The 27,803-nt window shown below is 30.9% G+C and overlaps 1 protein-coding gene across 1 annotated transcript in view; it reads left to right on the top strand.

The window, feature by feature from the left end:
• Positions 1–27,803, top strand: part of LOC116775090 (uncharacterized) — a 59,062-nt gene that overhangs the window by 5,983 nt on the left and 25,276 nt on the right. Inside the window, exon 2 of the mRNA XM_032667909.2 lies at positions 15,494–16,089. Within this exon, the coding sequence (XP_032523800.2) occupies positions 15,519–16,089 (571 nt within the window). The 5' untranslated portion in view covers positions 15,494–15,518. The remainder of the gene's footprint in view (positions 1–15,493; positions 16,090–27,803) is intronic.

Here is a 27,803-nt window from a genome sequence, read left to right on the forward strand (position 1 = left end):
TCACGGCCGGGCCGTCTGCCGGCCAGGATGTTAACCGTAACACAGACGGACGTTTCATAATTATTTTAATTAATGCGATGAATTAAAAAAAAAACATTTTTTTTATTTGAGATGAAACCTCTTAGCATTCCATGAATTCACCGTGCGGGTGCCGGGTCCATCGCGTGCAGAAGCTTCAACAGTGCCTGGGTGTTGCGACCCTGGTGTTGGTTTAAGCCACTGTGTAACTTGTACTAGAGAGCGAATCGCGGATTACCATTTTATATAATCTGTGGTTTCTTAATAACCTAATATTTCTTTTTATCTGTACTAGTAAATAAACAAATTTAATAATATTATTATACATGCTACTTGCTATAAATCATTATAATTTTGACACTGAGAGCACTTTAATCTGTCGACTGTAACATTTAAATATAGTCCGGCTTCCAAAATTCCATTTTCAAAATTGATAGTATTATATTCAATGTGACATTCTGAACTGCAGATGTATTTTTTTTTTCATATCTGACGGCTGCATTTTTTTTCGACCAGCATCAAATCTTTTTGAAGGAGTATTGTCTATTGTACTGTTGACACGTGCCCAACATCTGTCTCCAAAATATTTATCGATTATTCGAATATCTGCTTTATGTTTAAGTAGTACAGTCTATATTTTTTTATTGCTACTCCCTCTGTTGTATTTTTCAAATGTGTAATCGTTTAAAAATTTGGTCTCTTTGCAAAGAAAAAACGAGTTACTTTTGATGTTGTTTGATAAGTTATTGTAGCAAAACCGAGTAAACTTAATTTTTTATGTGAAATTATAATAAATAAATATATGAATTAATCTTTGAAGAACAATGAATAGCGCACAACGCCGCTCGTTCGATGAGGATGGCGAATATATGAACGAACAGTAATAAAAACAAATATATAAAGTTATATAACAATTAACGTAATATGTATAAAAATATGACATAACCAAAATTCTATACTAAAAATATCCGTGTAGGTCATGAACGTGTAAATAGATCAAATAATATGTTTAAGAACATGCTTACAGCTGACTGCGAGATATTTGGATTTTTGCATCGTTAGGGTGTGGATGATATTTGTTTCAAAGAGATCTGAACGAAATTTTCTTTGGAATATTAATTAACATTAATTTAATTAAATTGCTTGCGGTCACTTATACGTGTACTCTTCTGTTCATAAACGTATGTAAAAATTTTTGTTTGACTCAAATAAGTATTTTAATTTTGTTTGACTCAAATAAACGTAGTATTTTGCAGCGGAATCTTAGACTATATGCGAGCTCAATACTTTTGTATTGTTCGTTATAAAACTTTGAAAGCATACGAACTATTTAGGACTCCTTAAGAATATATAACTAATTGCTGTGAAATAAGAGTAAATAGTTTATTTTTAATTAGTCATTACACATTATAAAAGATGTTTGCTCAAATTAGCGGCCGGTGTTAAATCAAATATACTCTTGTGAATGGAACAAATAAAAAAAAGTTGAAATAACACAAATTGCTTTCGTAACATCGCCCTTCAATGTACAGATCATATTCAACTTTATTTCGCAATGCATAAAGTTTAGAGTCCACTGTTGAAAATAGATAGAACTGAATACTTAACATTGCAAGTTGCGCAAAACAACAACCATTTACAAGTTATGTGATACTTAACGGAAGGTGATAAGGTTGTTTTTCGTTTGTAACAATAGCACGGGTCAAGTTCAACGAACTATGTTTAAGTAAATAAATTGGTGCTAGTGATCGAATGCAAGTGAAAAAAAAACGGTACCTCGGCACGGATTCGATGTTAGATAACACTATCACAAAGGTTACGAAGGTAATGAGTTGGGATTACATTTGAATACATTTATACACAGCCAATATATTATAATATAGGAAAACAGATTAAATATAATAATATTTATACAAATAACAGCATTACATGTCCTCAAAGTATAGACCATAGTTATCACGTTGTAAATTAGAAAAAATAATCTTTAAACCAAGATGGCGGGAATTGACAGCTCGACTTGAAAATGGCGGACACCTGATTATATGTCGATTTACACCTTGTTAAGAAACGTGTAATGAAGATGTTATATTACACATCTTGAGAACATTACGGTATAATTCGGTAAAAGCTGTACAAAAATATACTGTTACCTCTCAATTATCTGTTTCCTCTCATAAAAAGCGGAAGTCAAGTAACCTGTTGTTTACTTTTTGTAATTTCAATCAGCTCGGATGTTGGATGCTCTCATCATAAATCATTTTTATTGATTATTATCGATCAAAAATTATGTATTTTTATTTGGATATAACTTATGCATAATAACCGCTTGACACCAGATAAGCGGATGTCACAAAATACCTTAAGACCATATTAACAGTGACTTCTTTATTTCGTGATTTCTCATAATTTGATATGACTTGAATATTACGTAGTTAATTCTGAGAAATAATGTAAGGAACTAATATTTTTCGGATAAACTACGCGGATTTTTATTATTTTAAAAACTACATAATCCCGACGTTTCGGTTACTTTTCAGCAACCGTGATCACGGGCAGACGAGACGTGATCTTAGATCTCATTATAAGGTAAGGAATACTTGTGTATATCATAACACAATTAACAAGATTATAATTCGCTTCATTTTATTTGATTTTAACCATTTAACTATAATAACATTCGTCCCGATTTGGTTAGAATATTTAGAACAATAAATTCGTCGAGTTTAATAAGGGCACTATGGCTTGTTGACATAATATCTGGCACGCGACATCCTTCAAGTGGCATGTTCAAAGACATAGGGTGATTATTTTTCAATCATTGATTCATTCATGTTATCACTTATTTTCACTATAATATTTGTATGGTGTTCCTCATTAATATATAATATTACTGATTTACTTTAAATTCCATTTCCTAATTTTAATTTACCGTCAACGTTTGATTTATAATCGGTTCAGACTCGTTCCGTACCGTGACATCGCTTGCGTCAAACAATAGTTAAGTAAACAAATACCCCGTCTTGTATTTTGTCATAATGTTTTATTGTTGCCAAAGTTAACATTCCCTTGTTAGAATCAAATTTAGAAAGCGTTTGTCAAATAAACTATTTGTACCTTAAATTTCTTCTGACAAAGACAAGACAAAACGCGTTTTTGTTTTAAAGAGATAAACTAAAAGATATTTTATTTATTTTTATATAAATATAAATAAAATGATTTTTTATATTTTTTAAACATATAACGAAGAATAGCTAAAGAATTGTGTATATAGGATTTCTTTTCACGAGATAGTTATCCAAAGTTGAACGTGTAATACATAAACAAAATTTTCCACTAGAAACTAGTGTAGGTTATAAAGGTATCAGACAGAATTAATACTATAATTCTTGCTAGCTATTTGTTAGTCAGTATTCAGTAGACACGAATTTGTCGCCCACTCGCCTTAGTCCTTAGTAATAGTTGGTACCGACTGTCAAATGCTCATTGTATGTCAGCTATTTGTGTTTTTTGTAGTTATCGCCGAAATGACTGTAATGCCTATCTGTTTTTCTTTTTCAATCACGGCCTTTATGACGATTAGCTGTTAATTTTTCGAGATCTTCAAATCATTATAACACAGACAATTACTAGTGGTTAAAAATAATATATGGTTCATTGTTTTTTGTGTATTATTTTGATATACATATAAAAATATTAGTTAATTAAACTCATTACATTTTTCTATATGTACTTGTGAATAATTTTTTTAATAATCTATTATATATTACCCTTAATATGTCTGTAGCATACTGACATTTGACAGTAAATCATTCGATTGGTTTAAGTCACTGTATTGTGGAAACTGATGACGTCACCGTCTGATAGATGACTCTGAAATTTTCACAGATTACGTCAGAATTATATATAGCAACATTAATTTTATTTATAGATTATATAAACCACCACCTGCTTGTACACAAGAGCTCGAATCGTCAATACATTTAATATAAGCTCTTAGAAGATTAACGGAATGAAAAAAATGTTGTACACATAAGTAAATAATTCATAATAATTGTACCGCTTTAACGATTGATCTTAAATATGACATTCAACACCGTTCTAGAGTCGTCATAGTACATTTATTACTGTAATGAAATACATTACACAATAAATAAATATCACGATTTCAATACATCGTATGAGAACCGCCCCATCGTTAGCTATTAGACCGTACCACAAAACTTTTACCTATCAGCCTTGAAATCTTTTTTCTATTAGCTCAGAAAATAATTAACGATTGCCAAATTGAAATCGATCTCAACGGAACGTCTAAATGCTTTTTTAAACGCGTCCCCTGAGTCTACTTTCGTTTCATTACTATAAGAATCTGTAATTACGCTATTCTGATTGTAAAATATATATAAAAAGCAGTTGCATAAACAAAAGTAAGAACAGACCGACAATAGTATTCGTAAAAACCCTAAAATCGGGTCGCAACGTGGGATCTCAGATATGGCAACATCTAACAGTTATGTCATAGTGATGTGCGTAATTATCGATGTAGTTCGATGTTATCTGTTGTAATTATTTTTTATGGCCTTTGTTTGTTTTGTATGCTTTCGTTGGATTGCAAAAGTAATTTAGGATTAAATTATACGATAAGGTGCTTTCGATATGAGTTATATATAGAATTCCAATGTATTGTCAGCTCGTACAATGTTAATATTTTAACAAAGTTAGTATTGAATTTTCATGTTTGATTTTTTTTTATAACACTATTGAAGTAGCCTTAAATTGTTTCAATGTCACGTATATTATAGGTAAATCTGTTAATAATCCGTTATATTTGTTTTCATAGGAATAATTTACGAAAGTATATATAGAAATGTTTACATGGAGAAATTAAGTCTAATTAAAAGGAACTTTGGCCTAAAGTGGTAACATTAATAGCCAATTACTTAGTCGGTCTGCCCTTTTAAAGGTAAGCGACGTTACTATAAGAAAAAAACGGTACGATTATATAATTGAACTGAAGACTGGATGCTATTGATTACACCGAAAAGCTTTTTTTGAAAGGGAAAATAAATACGGCAATACTTTGCATAAACAAATGAACTGATAAAGTCTATGAATAAAAATATAAGACACGAAGGAGATTGATTAAATGGTTTCAAATTAAATGAATGACTGTATTCTTTGTAAGTTCAAATCATTCACTCATTGAATGTCACGTCAGATTTGCGAACACATCAGATAATTTTCATTATAAATACTTTGTGACATTGACAACATACTTTCATATTGTGCACAGACGAAGGCTGTAAATAGAAGTGAAGAAATTGAATAATCGTGAAGTACAGAACTTAGTTTGATTGAAGAAATCCCACACCGTCACGGCATACCGATGCTGTGATTCCAACCTGTCACCGACAAAATACTTTGAATGTTTTAATCTTACGTTATATATTAATTTGTTTATAATCAATTTTCTGACCTGGAATTCATGATTAAAGTTATTAACGAGACATCTTGTTTATACAAATTATGTTGCAGATTTGTCGAGAAAATTATGAATAATAAAAATATTATATAAATGATTTACGCTATATAAACGTATGTTAGCTACAAAAAATATTAAATGATTATATTATGTGTGTCCGTTAATCGTTTAAAAACTTACTGTGGTTATGAAAAAAAAATTCATACAAAGGGTTCGCTCTAAGTTTCTATCCCGGATAAGGTCGAGGATAAACATAAAATAGTACATTGTAGAGAACATTTAAGGTTCCATAAAGAACTATTAGGAAAGTAATAAGTTTATAGGCGTATAAATAAAAAGATACTTAGGGACGGTGTTGAACAATATCGTAAAACTTCATTGCTTTCCCGATACATTGTTTTATAACTAACCGAGTTCCCCAGGCCGCAGCGAACTGGAAATATAGTGTTATATAACATAATGAATATTATAACTGAAATAATGTTTTATTTTATTAAAAATAATATAGTTATCGTTCTCTGCATATTCAATTTTGTTTATATGATTGAAATTCCGGATGAAAAGAGTTCAGATACTGAACGAAGTTCTGAATTTTTCTTTCCATGGTTATTACTTTTGATCTATGGCTTCATGTGCACTGGAATTATAGAATATTTTGACAATGTCAACGTTTTTATTTTTCTGACGAATTATAATCTTGAGTACTGTACGGAGGAAACGCGGAGGAGTTTGTCGAATGGAATAAAGGCGTTTATCGTTATATTATTTCTAATTTTCAATTCAACTGTCAGCTCAGTTCTGCTTCAATTTTTAGGTCGTTTTTGCTATGTCATCTTAATTCTAAATAACAAAACAATTACAGTATTGATATGTTATAAACTAATTAGATTGTGCCCATACATCGATATACTAATATATACAATAATATACAAAAATAACGATAAAGATTCAAGTAATATTTTTCATACTATTATATATATATATATATATATGTATTTTAATATAACAAATTAACATGTTAAATTAGTTGTTATATTTATGTGATATGATGTCTCATCAATCTTTGTATGAGAAACACATTTTTGACTTGAAAACCAGAAGATCAAATTGAAAATGGACCTGTTGTCTTTGGATTTGATTGTACAGGACCGTGTAGGAATTCTAGTAATGGAAATATCGTCACAGCTCTGAGTCTTTAAATTACAGTCTTTTTAAACGAATTTCGTCATCAAAGCCTTCTATTATTCATACCTCAAAACCTCGAGGGAACGATTCTTATATAAAACAGCTAAATTCAAATGTAACCTAGGTTATCTAATATCATTTGTCAATATCATTGCATATTCGTCATAATAAGTCATTGTCTTCGGTGAATTTCTCTTAGTAGTAGATCTCAATACACCTTGAACAGAAGTCATTTACCAATGAACAACCAGCCATTACTCCTCAACCCCTGGCTTTACTAATTACTCCCATCTGTTATAACTAAGGATGGATTACGTTTAAATTGACATCGATAGTTAATATGCATTATCGTAAGATTTTTCTTATAGATTGGTAATGAAAAAATATTTATAAATACTTCAGTCGTTACTTGAATTTCGCTCATATTTTTTTTGTGGAGACAAGTTTTTTTTTTTATATGTATCGATAAATATTTGCATGCACACCCCTATCCTTGTCTCAAGCCTTAGTCCATCCGTCAGGCTGTAATCTATCTCGGCGGGATTTACCTGTAGCCAGGAAGCGTTTTCGTGTTACTGCCAACGTAATGTTACCATTACTTGAGCTTTAAATAGCGAGTGTGGACCTTCTTGGACGCATAGATTATAAATTCAAAAGATTTATTAAATGTCTATGTATATCCTGTTGAGATTTTATTTGTGAATATAGAAATATGTTATCCGCCATTAAAAATATCATAAATTTAATTATCATTGTGTTGAAAATAAATGTATTACATTGTAATTACAGAAAATTTAATTATTTCTTATGGCAACATTTCCAACTGTCATTGTAAGTTTATAGCCAAATAAAAGCAGATAAGACAACCAAAATGGTACGCAACCTTAAAGCCGTATCGTGTGCCATCTCGTAAAAAAACCAAGGATTTTCATACAATTAAAATCACGTGAGAAAATTTCGATGATTGTTTATTGTTATAACAACAATCGCATGAGTAGGAAACGTGTTCCTAGGGTGGCCCAACAGCCAACAGGTCAGCTGAATATACAGTATAAGAAAATAACAGACTTACCTCTATTGTTAATAGATTGTCAAGATATTGCAATACATACCATAGAGTAAAAATTCACCTACAGATTATATTAACATCCTATTGTCTATGATCTATGTTTTCTTAATTTTATAACTCCTTTAATACTATGTTATTTAAGTCTCCTTAATATATTATGTTAAAAATGTCATTGATTAATATTTTTATGTTTAATATTATTTATGTCTTCAATCACTGCGTACAATAAAAATAAAAATATAAACTAGCTAATAGTAATTTCCGTTAAGATGATTATGGTTTATATTTCCCATCCGTTAAATTATAGAATCATAATAAAATTCAATTGTAAAACAAATGTATACTTTGAGCTGATACTGACCGCATGTTAGCGTTCAACTTGACGTGCAAGATGATGTCCAAGTAACGAGCGATGAGAGATTATAAAATAATATTAAAATATAACTCATTATTTTAGTTCTATAATTAAATTATTTTATTATTATTATTATTTATATACTGTTTGTAAAGAAATTGTATCAAGAATACAAATAAATGGCACATTGTCTATTCAAACAGTAACAAGGTTGTTATTCTACCAATACGTCTATTAGTAACGCTCAGCCGCTTTTAACGTCTCCACGAGTGCCAATAGACAAACCCTGGATTCAATCGATGTTATAAGCTATAAGCGATATTGTAAAGGATATTATTGTTCGTACAGAACTCAACGGGAATCGCATGTATACATTTTTTTTTATAAATAAAATATTAAATAAAATATAAAATACTTATTGGTTCATTTGTGTTGATCTGTAAAATAATCTCATTGACGCCTTCTCAGTTCATGACACAAATCCCCTTTTCAAAATGCCACTTCGAAGTCTAACTAAATATAATTTTCACGCTAAAACTGTTACTTTAACTTAAATTTAATTTTATATTCGTACAAAGAAAATGGTTTATAGTAATTATTCCACAAACCAAATGTACGATACATTTATATTAATATATTAATTAAACCTGCGAAAGCTGATGGCTTGGACCACAAGCAATTCCAACCTAAGGCTACCATATTCACCGAGGATACTCGTTGGCTGTCCACTCAATACCCAAGCTCTATATCAATATATAGCACTATCGACCTAAGCTTTATAAACATAAAGATCATAATCAGGTGTACATAATATCCATGTACTTGTACGTTCAAATACACGCTATTAATTCTGACATCTTCTGCATCGCGTTGAAGCTCTACTTGAGAATTAAATTTATTTTTTTCGTATTATCATGTTGTTCAAGGAGGATGCATGTGATTTAAAACCGGCATTATAAGAGAAATTGTTCATAAATTATTAAATACGAAAAGACGTTTTCAAATATATTAATAAATACTGAAAAAATATATTAAAGGTTATTTAAATTATGCTCAAAAAATAAAATAAAATATAAATATATTTTTGAAAAAAAGAAACATTTTAATATAATTAAGACATTTTATGCTTGTAGAGACAGATTATATCTACCATGTATATTGTACATAGAGACGAGACGAAACCTCTCAACATTCCATAGATTCACCGTGCGGGTGTCGGGTCCATCGCGTTGCAGGAAGAGGAACTTCAACAGTGCCTGGGACTTGCGACCCAGGAGTAGGTTTTCGGAGCCCCTATCTAACGCACGCTAAACGTTCACCTCCACCGTCCGAGCTCCTCTCTCTACCAAACCAAATTTTAAACGAATCTACTAGGGCTGTCTTCGACGCACGTTCCAAGAATAAACTGATGTTAGTTTTTGGGCCTGCCCAAGTCTTTCAGTAGGTTGTAGAGAGATTTGGCTATTATACCTCTCGCTCCTACTTCTACCGCGTACAAATTTACAACCAACCTACTATTAGTGAGTTCGTTAGTGAGCTCGTAATACTTGTTGACCTTGATGGCGTGGTCTCTGGGGATGTTGGTTTCCCAAGAAACCGTGAGGTCTATTAGCACAACGCGCTCTAAGATTCGCGAATATAAAAATGTCTGGTCTGGACGCTGACGCACAAATGTCCTAGAAATAAATTGAACTATATGTATGTATATTGCATTCCTACTTAACGTGCAAATATGAACTTGTATATTTTGTATGCATGCAAAATAGAGTTTATTTGATCTATTACAAGGATATTTTATTCGGGTTATATGTTTCGTAAATTCGCCCACGTATACATTATTGTACAAAAGGAGGTCCGCGTTAATATCAACTAGTTTTACAGAGACCATAATATGTTGGTCAAGCGAAAAGTTCATGAAAATTTATTAAAACAACCAATATTAGAAAAAACATAACAAAATCCCATAAAAAAAATAATCAATTCCAATGATACAGGTATGTGAGTCATGCCCTCATTTACCAAGACTTCCGTATACACAAATTGGTCGAAGCATAAGGTTGTCTATACGTGTTCAATATTACCAGTATATTTTATATGTCATGATTACATCTGATAAGGAGGATATTATTATTAATAAGTACTCACAATATGTTATTTTAAAGTTTTAAAATAAATATAATTTCGGTTAATTCATGAAGAAAATTTATCTTAAGCGTATAGTAACTGATACAGCCTTTAATCCTAACGTTGCACAAAAACAATTGATATACAAATAAGGTTCCATGGGACGTGTAAAAAATTTTATACTTAAGATCCTCATTTGCATACAAAATATTGTATGTCTGCTCTATAATATGTAAATATAAAAATAAAATACAGACAATGGTTGCACATCTCATGAATGATCCAACATAATGGCTTGAGCTGAGCACAGCAGGCTAATAGACAATTATATTTGTAGACCAGCTAAAAAAAACACGTCAATCAAACCAGTCAAAGCCTTGTATCCTTAATCAAATAAAAAAATATAATGGGACAAACTATTATGTGTGCTCACAATTATATACTATATATATATGATGGGATATAAATAGGTGCACGTGTTTGAGGGAAATAATACCTTGGAACATAATAAGAGTAATATGATAGTGTTATTATGGCTACCGGTTTGAAGTTGACACGGGTGCGTTCGCAACCACCAGCCTCGTTGCTAACTTCACATGTATTTTCATTTCCCTAGATGTCACTATTGTTTTTGTCGTGATTTTAATTAAATAAAGAAATGTGTATATTTATTGTCACTAGTTTTACTTCAGATATCTGATAGTAGAAAGTTGTAAGAACGTACGAAAAAATATTCATAATCGTCGTTTGTTCGCTCATCAATGAAATGGAAGTGAGTGTGAGAATAAATAACTTCTGGTTTTTGCAACTAAAATTAACATGTTCTCGTATAATTCGATCAAAAATATAATCATGGTAGTTTTTGTCCGCGACTCCGCCTGTATAGACGTACTTCTGGAATAGGTGATAGTATTTTTTATAAGTTTATATAAATTAATTTAATTATTGTTCCATTACAAAAGTTTATATATCTGTTTAGTGCGGATAGTAGTAAAAAGTTTTCACGCTTAGTTAATGTTTTAAACTATTTCTTATAATGTGACTTTCATTTATTTTAAAAACTGAAAGTAGGATCAAATTAAGACGTCCAATTATTTAGGAAGAATTTGTCCAACAACATTTGAGATAATACGTGCCAGTCGCTCTGCCGTAGAATACTTCTCTTGGCATCTTTACTCGAGTAGGAATAAATTAATTTTTAATCTGTGCATCTTTATCCATCTTATAGTGATTGCAATCAAAAATAACTTCTGAACGATGAAGTTAAGGTAAAGAATGTGTTCAAATATGGTTTTCTATACTATCTGCTAAAAAACTGTATTCATGTTATGCCTATTTAATGCTCAAAGAAATTATGTAAGTTTTATTATGAAGAAGATTATCTGTGCAGGCGATTTAAACTTTTGGACAAATATCGACATTTTTTTTTAATTCATTATAAATATTGTATTACAAATATTTTTATAAATCTATATTTCTTACTTATTGCACTTGCCTTTTGTGTGGTTTTTTCGTATTTTAAAGAATTGTGGCATTATTTTTGCCAACTATAATGGATATTTTATAGAATAATAAAAAAACAAAGAGTCGATTTTTTTTAACGATCCAAATAATTTTAGTTGAAATAACTAAGTATATTACATAATTAGATATATATGCAATATGCATAAAAGGTGGGAAATTACCCGAACTCCTCATTTTCCACTCCTCGGGGAGTCGTGTTATTAATTTTACTCCATCCTCCCATTATTGATGGTCCATTAATTTCCTTTACAAGCGAACCATCAATCTTCTTCAAACAGTTAAAACACATTCAATATGTGTTGTCTGTAATAATTATATCTGCGACTTCCTCTCACATGCCCCGCCGGTAATTAATACAAACACTTGGATGATTTGAGTACATCGCAAATGGGGAAGCAACTTCGTCTGTCCGTTGTTTATATCGCGGTAGAAACTTTGAATGATTTGAATGCAATTTTGAGAAATCCGAATGAAGAAAAAAAAGGTAGAACCGCGGCAAAATGGTGAAGTGATTAAAAATAGAATATGTATATTTTATTCGTATATAAAAAGAACATTATTTTTCATTATTTTTTTAATAGCATGTAGATAATACTGTATTCGATATCTCAATTGACACAAGTTTAATCTCGTGATTTCCTCTCGATTTTAAAATAATACTATTAATGACGACTAATGGACGCATCTCATTCAAACTATTTTAAGACGCGGATTGTATTTATAATATACGATTCATTGTCAGTTAAATCAGATCTAAATCCCACATAAGATTGATTGTGTCGTAACATTAATAATAAAAATATAAACATCTAAAATTCAGTGACCAGATAATTACCGCAGCTTCACAAATGACACAATAAAGAAATCCAAGTAATCGTGCTTCAGATTATATATTCTTCTGTGTGATCTGGAACCTCCTAAAACTTAGGTGAACTATGGTCCAGGACCCTGAATCTTTAAGCCTCGCTTTCAATCCTTCGTTCTCGTGATTTGGCCACACAAGTATGTAAAACTTACACTATAGTCTGCTTAAAATAGATTATTTTGTCAATTATAAACCAATATGTTTATAAATTTTAACGTATTTCATTTATTGTACATACATATGTTATACATACAATAATGGTACGTAATAATCTGCTCGGAATTCTCGAGAATTTCGTTTTACGTAGCAATTATAATATTAATACATTTAATTGCATCGATTTGTTATGATTTTTGTAACAACACCTACGTTTAGTGATTAATCGAAATAGTTTTCGATTTCCGTTCATAAACCGGAATCTATGTTTAGTAATTTACGATTGTAAATTATTTAATATCTTCTAACATTCATCACTATCCGTTTTGAGCTTTTGGTGCCCGACCGCTCTAAAATATTCCGTATATTTCTGTAAGTGTGTACATATTGTATTGTATTGAAAATACGCAAGCATATGATTTTTATTAAAATTGTTTGATCTAAGTAGAACTTTAATTCCTTTAAATTATTACTTATTTAAATTATTACTTAATACTTTATTCTCTTGTAAAGAATTTTCACTAAAACATTTTCGTCATAATTTTCTTCAAACACTTAAAGAGTTCTAACTTCATACTCTGTCATTATCCATCTATAGATAAGACTATTTAGCATTTCTAACGTGTGTCAGTACATACTAAAACTAAACAACGAAATGATACTGAGGACAAAAAATATGCTAATTAAGTTTCAATAGCTTTGAATGATATAGTTTGAAAATTACTTCGTGATTTCAAAAGAATCGATAACAAACGTCGCATTGACTCCCGAACGCTGATACATCTATGAGGAAATCGTATGCTGGTTCATACACTTTGTATTTTTAATGAACGCAATGTTAGGTCTTAGTCAGAAAGCATGGGAATGACGTCATTGGCTAAGTACGTACTATATTAGAATATAAAATAACCTTTGTTTCTTAATGTATAAGGCCTGCAAATTGTATGTGCAACTTATAAAACATAATAGACTACGCGTTTTTCAAACGAAAAGCATATATTGGTTATAAATTAAATAATTATTTATTATATATTGTTGTTATCAAGGTTTATTAGTCTGCCATGTATAGCCTGTCGAACTAGTGCCGTCCCAAAAATGTCCGTAAGCGTCACTCAAACGTGGTACATGTAGTTAGTAGGTTTAAATGAAGTTAAAGTCACATGTACAGACACAGTGTGATCTCGTTCGGTTTTATTTGTTATTGTTAACGGGATGATCCGGTTTTAACAGGTTATTGTCACCTTTATGTAAGCCTGCTTTATTTTAACATGTAACAAGAACTCGTTACTTTTATGTAGATACATACATAATGTTATGAAAAAAGATGCAGTAATTTTATATCTCAATATTTATGTATTCGATTTTTATAATAATTACTGTTATAAAGCATTTTACTATTTGACGTTAAAAAGGTTTCATTAAGCCGTAAAACAAGCCATTTATATAGTAGTATTAATAAATTTAAACATTAAAATATTATCTTCTTGAAAGAAATTTTCTTGCAAACATGAAATATCTGTCAGAGGACATCCGCGGTCAAAAACCAGTTGATGTGGTTGGTTCATAGACCCCATCACTATAATTATTGTAAGCAGATTTCAATCTATTTCCTCCAGTTAAGTTGAGCTGAGGCAAAAACTTCTGCCGAGTCACCTCTGGTTATTAAACCTAAGAGGCTCCTAAGTGAAGCGGTTATTGAAGGTTCTATTCTAGAAGTAAAGTCCAGTATGAACTTATTGTATGCGAGTTTGTTATTGTCTGTTTTAAGAATTGCATTTTAATTATTATTTAATCACTATATTGCATAATAATTTGAATATTTTTTGCCTTGTAAGCTCTTTTGATTAATATATATCTATATTAGTCTTACTAATATATCATTTTTTATTACTTTATTAGATCTTACTACGTGTAAGTTGGCTATGCTTTGGTCACATTACTTCCATAAGGGAAGCCCTCACTGAACATCATATCTCGAACATTTCAATCATTTCATAACTAATTTCTAATTGGCTATAACTGAATGCTCTTAGTAATTTATTGGCTACAGCCAATCCCTTGCCTCTGTAATTTTAAGCAGTCATATCTCGTGTGTTTGAGTGATGATGAAAAGGAATTAATTCGAATTATTCAGGTAATTTAAAAATATTTCAACTAGGGGCCGACAGTCGGAACTGGTGTACTGCAAGCGGAATGTGTTTTCTTTTGATTCTGTCAGTAAGCACGTTTTACAAAGTATTCAACGTCTTTCATACAAGATCTACGGGAAGCGTTCACCAAAATAATTTATGATCTGCCTAATATGTCCCGGTAGTGTCAACCTTTATTTTTAAGTATACTGTAATAAAAAAACACAGGTTATAATCATTAAGCCACCCAAAAATAAACACAAGAATAAACGGTCCACTATTATATTTTACGTCATGGTGGATGGCGTGTAGTTTTTATGATAAGGCCAGCTTTTGTTGCTAAATATTTTTTTGTCTTTTCAGTCGTAATAAATAATAAACGTAATTTGTTTTTTTTTTTTTATAAACCACTGCCATCGACCGTTGTCACTGTTTGTCATTATGATCACTATTTCGGTCATACAATAATCATGTTCAGCGCTCATTGGAAACGTGAAACATAATATTACCTTATAAAATAAAATAAGTGTACAAAACTATGGATATTCAATCAAGAGACCGAAAAGATTCAATTGAATATTTGTTTCAGACGAAACCATCAATGGCCTGAAAGAATGTTCCGCACGGCGTCTGTCGAGGGCTCCGGGGTTCGGACGCCGCCCGCGTACGTCCCGCACCCCCCTTACCCTCCACCCCGTTTCTATCCCCCACGCATTCGACCCCCTCCCCCGCAGTATTGCTTCGACGCTGCCCGCTTCGCATGTGACGCCTCTAAACCCAGATACCTGGATGTAGAACGGGAGAGGCTCGTCACCAGATGGTTGGCTGAAGCCAACGAAGCCCTGGTCCGTAGGGATCGCCCACCGCGCTACAAGCCAAGAAGCAGCGAGCGGAGGCCTGACTTCCTAGATCGGAGGCCTAACGCTCCGGAATGGGCTGACAATTTCTTGCTCGGAAGACGGAACGGCTCCGTCGAGCCCGAGGAAGAGAGTAGTGATGTGATGACGCTTAAGGATTTCGTAGATAAGTTTTCCTTGCCTCGTGTCGTGAGGTTTGAAGGAGAGGATAGGGCTGTGCTTCTATATCGGGTGTTGGAAGCGCACCGCAGAGTGGAGGCGGTACCGCTGTCAGGGAAGAAGGGCAAGCTGGTGGGGAAGCCGCTGTACATCCCTGATTCATACGACGGTGAGTACTCATTAGTTTTACGTTAAGTGATAACCCTTTATTCTATTCGTGATACACACGTGTGATGAAATCGTGACGATTAATATGGTAAGCCAGTTAAGTAACCTTCATTTGTGTACAAACAAAAGATATTACGTGGTTGTCATTGTGTTACATGCAGCGGTTGAATCTTTGTTAGCGATTAAAAATGAATAGTTGTATTATATTCAATGTAATTAACTACCAAACTTCTTTATGTCAAACATTGTAATGAACATACTAACCGATATGAACATTACATGGAAGCAAAATAGAGTTTATGAACAGACGTTTAGGGAAATAAGTATGGTAAATACTTCACACCACGACATCCACATACCTAATTTAATATAGAAAATTTTATGTGTAATAATATCTGCTAAATATCAAACAGCCATTTTCTATAAATCGTGAGATTAGTGGAATATATTCACTGATAGGGTTTCCATAATGCATTTAACATCAGTGTCTAAGGTCGCGCGGGTCACTTGGTGCTGTTGCTCAAATCGGGTCATTATTGGATCGGCTGGTAGCTAGTAGCAGTGGGTCACGATACAGAAATATGTTTCCTTTATATAACACGGTGACAATACCAACCTGCCCATTAGACTGTTACATAACAACGCATAATCGTCTGGCCTAAATGCCTAAACGGTCGGAAACTGTTGACTTAGCATAAATATAGCGGACGGTTTCGTAACCTATTATGTGGACATAAGAGTGAATATGGCGTGAAATTATTAGAAAATTATGATGCATGTATTGTTCATGTAAATTCTGAATAATGGTTCTAATGATGGATGGAGTTTATGATAATAAACAGAGAGACGGGCTTGTATTACACATATTACTAACGTACATTCGTGCATCAGGAGTCGCGTACAAACGTTTGAAGGGGTTAGTGGACGTTCGTCAACGAAAAACCTATGACTAATAGTCAATGTCGTTAAAGGCACAATAGTTTTATAGCGAACCATTGCAGCACATGATGGGTCATAATAAGGACTATTATGGAATACATTGTAGACTTCGTGCTTAGTATGAGGATGTATCGTTCACCTATAAACTCACCGTTTCAAGGTTTTTCGTGAAAATTTTCAATATTTATGTACCAATGACAGACAGATATTAGCATTACGGATAGAAAATATGAAACATTTAAAATATAATTTTTAGTTTATTTGTAGAGAAAGCTTCGCGAATTATAATAAATTTATTAGAAATAAAAATGATCATGACAAAAATTCTGGCGTATTAAAAATCAATATTGGACAGGTTATGTTGATTTATTAAACATATAGTTTACATTTTAATTGAACAGAACGAAAGTTTACAAGATATTCTTCTTATATAACATTTTCTAGAAATACATTAAATCATTTGAAACAAACATTTCACAGACTACCAACACAGACAAACATACAATACATTGATCCGGGAAGATCCCTCAATGTGTGTATTTTCACTAATTGTCTGAAATAATGCCATTTTTATTATACTATTGAAGTTGGAATAATAAATTAAGGATGATTAGGTATAGATTCTTCGGTAGTGGTAACCAGTTTAAAATAATTTTAAAAACACGTTATTTCAATACGTCATATACGATAAAGACGTTTAATTTTATTATACATTTAAAATGATTTATATATGTAAAAATATCATTGTTTGATCATATATTGAAAAGGCCCATAAATATTTTTATCATGTCGAATAAAATCGTTTACGTGAAGAACAATAATGTCGTCACATAGTGCTTAGTCACCTCATCTTCTGTCATATCTTAAAAAAAATATCACTTTTTGTCAAATAATAAAATAAATAATTTGAGATTTATGTTTTCTCTATATATATTGTTATTTAAACTCAAATCTTTACGTTCCTACTGTTCTAGATGACCGATGTAATAAGTAAAGTCCAATTGCTCGCAATACACCTCGGATATGTTCAACTAAAATACATTTACAAACAAAAAAAAATGATCTTTATATTATTAGACTTCCTAAATTAACTGTTTTTTTTTCGTTTTATAGGGTATAATTATATTCATATACTTCTCATCTTAACTCTTGCTTACTTCACTTTAACCACATACAAAGCAGATGACTTCGATAGGATATGTTTGCGTGTCATGCCAATATACATTATCAATACTCGCATATACGAGTATTTTTTTTTCAAACAGAACATTGAACTTCTTAATACAATTACACTCAATTATCTGTGATATGCAAGGTCACTCGTTTAATAGGATTTGATTGATAATTATTATTATCGGTTGCTACATGAGTACTTACTTGTAACTTACTCAATAAAATTATTTATATAAAATTTGTACGGACTCAAAAATCACACATCTTTAAATAAACCTTGGTATATAATTGTTTTGAATTAAATAGTGCTCCAACAATATTTTTTCTAACATATTTTTATATGAATATTCAATAGCCTCTTTGAAGGCGGGTTATTTTTAATATTTTCTGTTTCCAGTGCTATTGAAATTCATCATGTAATAATATGTCGCCTTACTCGTAAATGTGTTTTCGTTGATCGCAATCTTTCTTATGGTAAATAATACAGGCTTAAAGTAAATAAAAGCTGTACGGTTCATAATATCAAGCAATCTTGGGTCATAACAGTATCAATGGAGTAATGGGGAGTAATTTTATGGTCATCCAACGTTGGAATCGACGTTCCATTAGGGCTGGCCAAACATGGACTAGGGTCGTTGGACTCCACTGTTTGGATCAACGAGGCCAATTTAGATATGACAGGGGAATATTTGCAGGATATATAGAAAGATTAATACAGATTTTTTGCAAATGTATTAAAAATGAAGTTGTATTTAGGCTCTTAAAGACATTCACGTCAAATTATTAAGAAACATATATAACAATTATTAAGACAGATGTTATAAAATTTGATTGGGAATTACAGTATAAGGTAATTTTTGTTTTAAGGCGCATAGATCGCCATTTGAAGGACAAAGGAATGTATGGTTGGTAACACACACAATATTCTATTATGAACGCCATAATAAATGCATTGATCACAATCGCAATCACAAGCTTCCGAGACACGGCCATGTATGGTCCACGTAATGGGACGAGACTCCCACGCCTGGGCCAAGGTCTCCAAATCCTCGGAACGGGTAATTTATTTGTCAAAATTGTTATTTACGATTACAGCACATTGTCGAGTCGGAAACTGAGATTCAAGTATAATGTTCAATGTTGCTATTAATATTTTTTTTGCTATTTTTCCTCCATTACAATTATATTAAGCGTAAATTGTCTGTATTTTGGAGTTGTTTTTTTTTTCTCTCTTTGTTTTCAATCGTTCATATTATTGGTGTCATGTATTCCTTATGCCCACAATAGACTCATCAGTAATTTATTTATAACGGAAATGTTATGTGCTCTCTGTTATTTTTTTATTATTTTTACATTCCCGCCGCGTCCTATATTGTGTAGGTCGTCCGATTGTTGATTGCAAATGAGCTCCATGAATCAGAAGACGTTGGTTTTGCTTCGTTCTGCTGGAATACTTTAATGAAGACATCACTAATTATATATGTACATTGTACAATTGTCCAAGAATATTATGTGTTATGTATAATGTAACAACTATGAGAACTGAATTGTATAAAATTACAAATTAAATCATTTGTGCAACATATTTTTTCTTACGTATGGCAATACATTAGGGGGATAATAAAGTTGTTATATGGGTTCATTAAAAGGCTTATGAGCCACGGCTTATGAAGCGTTAAATACAGTATCAGTGAGCAAAGGTGTTAATTACACAAGTTAAGTAAGTCTATATATCGTTATGTACTAGGCATCAGTACGCATAGCCCGAGCTTGAATGGTCAGACTATAAACGAAGTTTTTTTCGTTTCTTATTCATTAAACTTGACCAATACTAAAATCTGCTAAGATTTATGACTGAAAAACTGTTAACTTCTTAGATCTTCCTTTATTTCCAAAAGACTGTGAGACCAGAATTTCTTTATTACATAAGACTTCGTCTGATATTATTTCTTCACATCCTTGACGAATTTAATAACAGAAAAAAACCCTAAATTCCCCAAAAAAAAATTTCAATTGTATTTATTAGCATTTTAATTACAATACTGTTGGTAGAAGCTTTGTGAGTTAAAATCTTACATGAAGAATATTTTTGGTTGATATATAATAATTTATTTACGTTTTGTCATAATTTATATAACATATCTAATATCGGTGTGTTTGAAAGGAAATTTGAGTACTATTTTTATTTTGTTTGTCTGTTTGTTCTCAATTCCGCCAACTTCTGATACGCGTGGGCGTGTTTTGACAGAACTCTTAATATTAAATTATGTGTTAAGAATTTTTTTTTAACAAATTTAATATCAGCAAAACAAGTTAGGGAAATGCTAAATAAGATCAATGAATTTGTCCAATATATTGAATGATTTTTTGACGAGCTTGATTTATGAGTATTCTTTGTTGTAAAATCTAATAACCTTCATAGTTTACGTGTCCATTGTTATTTACCTAAACACGATACTTAATGGTCAGGTCAGGGTCAGAAGTCAATGTTTGGAAGTACGCTCGTCAGTGGGAACTTGGCTTTATAGTTACTTCCCGACATTGAGAACTTTAAGAAGACTAATAACAAATGTAAACTTTAAATAAGTATAAGGTTTTATACGTAATATAATACTGTTAATATAGAAATGTATATATATATATATATATATATATATATATATATATATATATATATATATAATGTGTTTAAAATTTACCAAAAAATGTTAATATTTTTTCCACTCATAATCCATGAAGATTATTTTAGAAATATTATAAAAAGTTTTGATTACAAAATCTAGTAAGAAACAATTAATCTTAATTAAGTATTTTGTGTTAGCTACGATTAATTTTGTCTTTCAAAACATACTGTAAACTCTCGTCAGATAGTGTAAACTGCTAGTAAACAAATCAAATCGTTAACGTGTAAAGTAACGTGAACATGTCAAGTTACGTATACATCTTCTAAACTATAAAAACACTCGTGTATGATATAACATAGCGTTTATTAAAAACGATGTCATAAAATTAAAATGCACTCCTTTCTGATGAAGCTTTTGAATTCAGACGATTCTACGTGAGGGTAGTCAGTCGTAAAACGTGGCATCGCATACGCTTGCCATCAATGTTATTATGCTGACATTTTCTATTTAATAACCTCTATTTCTTATTAATACGGTTGATTATTGCGTGTAGGTATTGTTTTCGGGTGTGACATATGTTTGTATTGTAACATAACAATCCTGCTGTTAGTTTACGTTTAATAACCTCTATTTATTTGTCATAAAGTTGATTGTCGTTTGCGTTTATTGTTTTATGTCAATCATATCGGTCGTTGGTTCGTGTCGGTGATCGTTTTTAGATAGCCCGAGGGAATGCCATTGTTCCGCCGAAAGCAGAATAACTCTAGCGCACTTCACACGGACAAACTTTTAGTTATTATTTGGAATCAACAAATTGTTTGTATTCAATATGTATGAATTATGTTAATGACATCGATTTTAATTTATGAAGTGTTTGTATGAACGCTGATGAATATTTATCTTTTCCTGATGTTATACGTTTTAGTTCAACTGAATGTCTTTTTTGTTTTTGTATGTTGGCAACCTTGTTATTACATATTAGTACTATAGTATAAAGGTACTCTTAGCTATGCTCTATCTCTATAGTTTTCCATAAATTTGATTTTTATTCCTATAATTATTAACTTTATAGTTAAAATTAAAGTTATGGGGTTTATTTGATTGAACGGAGATATAAAACAACACGGAGTTAGAGCATAATGTCCTCGTATTAAATTTTCATTAAGAGAAAAATCTGTCTCCAGTCTTACTTTCATGACGGCAATTATGTGGTTGCGACACTATAAACAATTGTGTATGGGACGACGTTATGAAACCATGGAATATAGTTGTGAGAAAAATTCCCATGAGGACAGCATGAATTAAGATTAAACAATAGTTAGAATCTAGATATTTTTATAAGACACTAGCGACTAATATGTGCATTAAAAAAAGTTTTTACGGAAATATTCGGTTTGTTTTCAAGAAATTGCTGTTTACTTTTTAATTATTAGAATAAAAATACATAAACGATATCTCATATCTAACAAGATAACATTGCATAAAAAGAAATATGTATAACTAACTATCCGTGTAAGTAGAAGATGCACTAAGCAATAAAGGCATCCTGTCAAAAGTCCGCCATTTCAAAAAAATTTAATTATTTTTTTCAATGAGTCCATTTTTTCATTTAAACAATTCAAGCTCATAATACATTGTTGAAGTTTAATCAGATGTCAGTGCATTTCATCTTAAACGTAACCCGATTGTGTTACCAGGCTTATATGAAGACTGTAAAAATCTTACGTTGAGACTTATCCAGACTGGACTGTTGTTGGCTGTTGAGGCTATTCATAAAAAAGTATATTTTTTTAATTAAATATATTATTATTTTTAGTACACGAACTTATGGCTTGTTGCGAAAATTAAATTTATTTATTTGCAACCTATAAACCTCCTTTGTATATTACAATCAAATGTGTTTCATTCGTTTATGTAGATTTTTCAAATTTCATTTTCTATTGGATGTTCTTTTTTCCTAAAATCACTATTCTCATGAACTGGAAACCTTCTAAACTTAAAGGATCTAGATTAATTCGAGGTATGTCATTAGAAATATAAACGGGAAACATTTAACTCTTTAGCAATACGGAGCAAGAAGTAGCAATGACATATTTTTATTTATGTCAAAACGATATATGTATAAACGTCAAATTAACAGATGTCAATTAAACGTCATAGCAAAAAACTGGCAACGATCCATTTTATACGTACGGCTTTTAAAAATTATATATAGATAATTTATAGAATTATATTGTTCTGTTCTAAATTCCATAATATGAGGTCATAAATGCAGTACCTTGTTAAACTATATCGGAAGACTATCATTTGGGTCAGTATAAGTTAGGTTCGACTGTAAATAGTGCCCCAGTGTTACCGTATCGTAAGTACCGTTGTACGTAGATGTACGAAATATCGATAAAATATTTGTGGTATAATTTTTAAAACAGATATATCACAGTTTGTATCAAAAATATGACAATTTAAGACGAATTATGTGCTAATAATTAATAATATAATAAATATGAAGTGGTTATATGTAGGGAAAACTTTTGCAGACATTGTATTGACCTTATTTATGACATGTACATATTAGAAATGAAATCTTAAACCTCGAGCTGATCCTCGAAATGAAATCTTAAACCTCGAGCATTAAATATTTAATAGTTTAGATTGATATAGGAGTGGTACTTTTATATGGTTATATTAATATTTTTTCAAATTCAGAAGTTACATGAATTATATGTATCCATGGTAAGACACTACTTGGAGATAATCGGTAGTAAACTATGAAAGTGTATTACCGCATCCATAATTAGTAAATCAATGTACCAGCTTGTTTTGGACGCATTACGCAACAAAAAACTGTAGGTCAGAGGTTAGTTTATAGCTACAAGACCGTAATGTTATCCTACGAATTAACTATTACCTGGACGATGGCAATCCCTAACCTAAGGTTAGTGTGGCAACTTTCCGATTACAGATTAAATAAACAGCCAGTTAAGATGTTGTGTTATGCACTAATTTATAACCGGGGATATACATATACCATTTGAACTTTAATAGATTGGGCACAGATTATACAATTGCATTATTAAATGTCACATGACATAAATAATAGGATTCTTATGTCAAAATATTGACAATGAGTGAAGAGTACGACGATATATTTATATTGTTGTCCTTTTCTTTCAAAGTCTCCAAAAATAGGAGTTGGGTCCAACGTCAGTTCCCGTTTTATTGTTTTGTTTGTGTCGTGTAAGTGTGTCGCTAACAGCATATAAGTGAAACAATATCTCAACCGGACTTTCTAGTTAGGTACTGTTACGTTTATATATTAAAATATAATTAAGTGAGGTTTTATATAATAAATAATTATACTTAAAAAATAATTACCAGGACATCATGTGCCGGCGGGGGTTATAAAATGTAATTCTATACAGCAATAAGATCTGTCGCCATTCAATGTTAATTATAATACAGTTATTCTGATATTATAATGATACTAAAGGTGAGCTTTGAATTTCAATTAATATGGTTTAATTTAATCCGTCATCATATGATGTCACGTTACTTTGCCTGCCTCTCACACATAGAATATATAGTAATAAACGTTCAAACAAATAAATCGTAATATTTTGAATATGGTTTTGTAAAAGGGGGTAATTTTTAGGTATGTGGCTTTAATTAAACAGTAAAATATTTTTCATTTAAGTAACTTTACATATAAACCGTTATAGTTAGTCGTCGCATAAAACAAAAAGCGTAGAAAGCGATCATTTTGGAAAATATATTATGATTTTTTAAACTTGCTGTTAATTCAATTGAAACCCACGCTTAGGTTGACGAAATTGTATCACTAACTTCGCGATTGTCATAAAAATAATAAAATTTATTTATAAATAGAAATCTCATAACAGCGCCTTATAAACTTATTTAATATGGCTGCAATTAAAATTGTTTTAATGTCAGCCAAATACGAATATATTTAGAAGTAAATTATATATAATATATTATATATAATATATTATATATTAACATATGGTATGCTCTGGCAACACTCATGACTATATTTAATTGGTATTAAAAATAAATAATAAATTATTCCGAAACTTAATGTTATAATAGTATTTAATCGTAGTAATCGCTGCACGGCCTGTATGCTCGTTGACCACATCTCCGTCCAGATATTAAGACAAATTAATAAGATTTCTATTCTTAAACATTTGCAAAGGATTTTATTATGTATAATAAATTTGATTCAATTAATAACTACGCCTTTAGCTTTATTTGACGATTACACGGCCACGCAAAAATATCTTACACTAATTTGAAAATACGTTGACACTTATACTGCTGGATTGATATTAATCAGAGCTTAGATCCATCGCAAGGAAACTGGCTTTCAAATGAATAAAACCGCATCGAAATCGGTTGATCTGTTAGGGAGGTACGATGCTACAAACAAATATACACACTGACATCGACATCAAATTTATGACAAGAATGAGACAAAAAAAATGTTATGTAAACAATTTGAAATTTATATATAAGTCTTCTTGATATTGTAGAATGCTATAGTTTATTAAACTGATAAAGTTCTGCAAATAAAAGAACTTAATTGATATAAAAATCTTAGATACAACTTAAATACATGTCACTGATAAACAATATTTAGTAATCATTAATTCTTACGATTACTCGTCTTTAAGTTCTTCAATGTAAAGATGATTTTTGTAAAATTTTCAAACCAAAATATTCAAATAAAAAAATAAATAAATAAAAAAAACAACGTGTCATATGACTGTATAGGAACTATGAAAAATATGAGTAATAAATAGGAACTACGTCAAATATGAGTAATCGAGAAGGAGATCGTGTACTCGCAAGTAATGAGTTAATACTATAACTTAAACGACAGGTTTGAAACTTATATGGTTATTAGTTCTCTACGAATGATGTGGGAATAAAAATGATGGATTACACTTTATCTAGAAAATATACAATTATATCACATGCTGAGATTTGTGAGTATAAAAAAATTTATATACGACTTATAATAATTTTCTACGAGAATCTTGGGCTGGAAACATTTTCGATTTACAAAGTATTTCAATATTAGAACCTTTTTGCTAGAACGTCTGTTACCAATAAAACCTTGAAGCCATATGCTTATAGTAAATGAGTTTTTTATGAGCAGGAAGGGAAAACGAGTTGAAATTGTTTAATAGAAACATTAATAATTGGTATCGGAAGTTCTAACAAATACATATATAAATCTATTAAGAAAATATTTTTCATCCATTTTATATAATATATGTTTTTTTATTTAATATACGATTTTTATATGATTTATATTTTAATACATACAATTTATTTTGTTAAATAAATTTTCATTGTCGACTTCGTAAATAGTCTCAAACGGTTCTAGCAATAATCAAAACAGTAGGTACTTTTTGTTATGTACCTCGAGGGTGTTGGAAGTATTTTCTAAAGTTACATAATCATATACAGCCGCTTGTTCTTCTTTGTGTTAACGATATTTTTAGAAAAAAAAATAACTCTTATTCAAACCTATATATCGGTAATTCCACACGTACCAAACCTCAACACTTTAAAACTGCAAGTGACAACACTGAATGTGATCTTAATATTTAATTACGTTATCAAATCGTAGATAGTGACGTCACGAACGTAAATGCCGGAACGGCTATGCTCTGATTGATATGACTTTGGCACCAGTGTCAGTAGCGAAACGGAAAAACATTTAAAATAACCGCAAGATTACAAAACAAAAGCGCAATTTGTATTATGAATTTCCTTTTTGTTAACATTCGAATGACCTGAAGTCTTGTTTTACGAAATATTTCACATAAAAGAGGTTGGCATAAGAGAGCCAGCTTCAATTTAAGCCTGAGTTATAATCTCATTATGTCGTCTTAAGTAGTTAATCTGCTCTAATTAGGGCGTTTAATTGAAACAGGCTTTCTAAGAATACGTTTTAAAATATTAAGTTTGGGACATAATGTAGAAATTACTATACCACGACATTAATGATATTCTTCGTGCTATACATTACTGAAAATTTTCTTTAATAAAACCTTTTTTTAGAATAAAAGAGAATAACATAGATACTTTATAATTTGATTTATCTGTGGCATGTAGTTTCGTCTATGGTATTATAATTAACACTAGATATACATACGTATACATCTCATTGACTTTGTATGAATTGATCTGTATGTTATTGGGGAAGAGGGAGAGGAAAGGGTTGGAAAAGAGAAGGGCAACCGGCTCTCACTCATCGGACTAAGCGCAACCACTAAAAGCTACTTCACGCTGGTCTTCTGTGAGAGAGTGGTACTTCTCCGGTCGAGCCAGCCCGTGTTCGAGATAAAAAAATTGAGCAGAGCTAGGCTCTACCTTGATCATATATTCGTTCTTCATGATTATTTTTTTAAATAATAATGAGCATGCGAAAGTCATTGGTCTGTTATATGTTTTAATATTTAAATATATATGAAGGTTTATAAGTACATTTCACTAATATATATATATATATATATTTCAATTTATTTATGAATAGTTCAAAAACATAATTAAAAATAAAATAGTAAAATATTATTATTAATTAAGGAATAAGTATTTCAGTCTGTTTATTCTTAATTCAAATTAAATCCATTAAATAAAAACAAATTTCCATTCTGTTTAGATTTAATGGCATATTTCAGAAAATGGTATTGAGGTTCGAATTATTTTTACATTTATAAATGTCTGAATATCCTTATGTCAAGTGTGGCAATCGTTACGAGACCAGTGTAATGAGACCTAGCCTGTTTAAACTCATTTTTATTAATACCTATCACTTTAATATTCCAAAGTATGAACCTACTATCTACTACTAGAGAATCACAACAAAATCCTTAAAATCTAAAGACATCTTATTAAAGGCCCTCTAAAGAATTAGCACTAAGCCAAAGGCTCAATCTGACAAGGATAA

Source organism: Danaus plexippus, chromosome 25 (assembly GCF_018135715.1).
Source record: "Danaus plexippus chromosome 25, MEX_DaPlex, whole genome shotgun sequence".
Taxonomy (NCBI): domain Eukaryota; kingdom Metazoa; phylum Arthropoda; class Insecta; order Lepidoptera; family Nymphalidae; genus Danaus; species Danaus plexippus.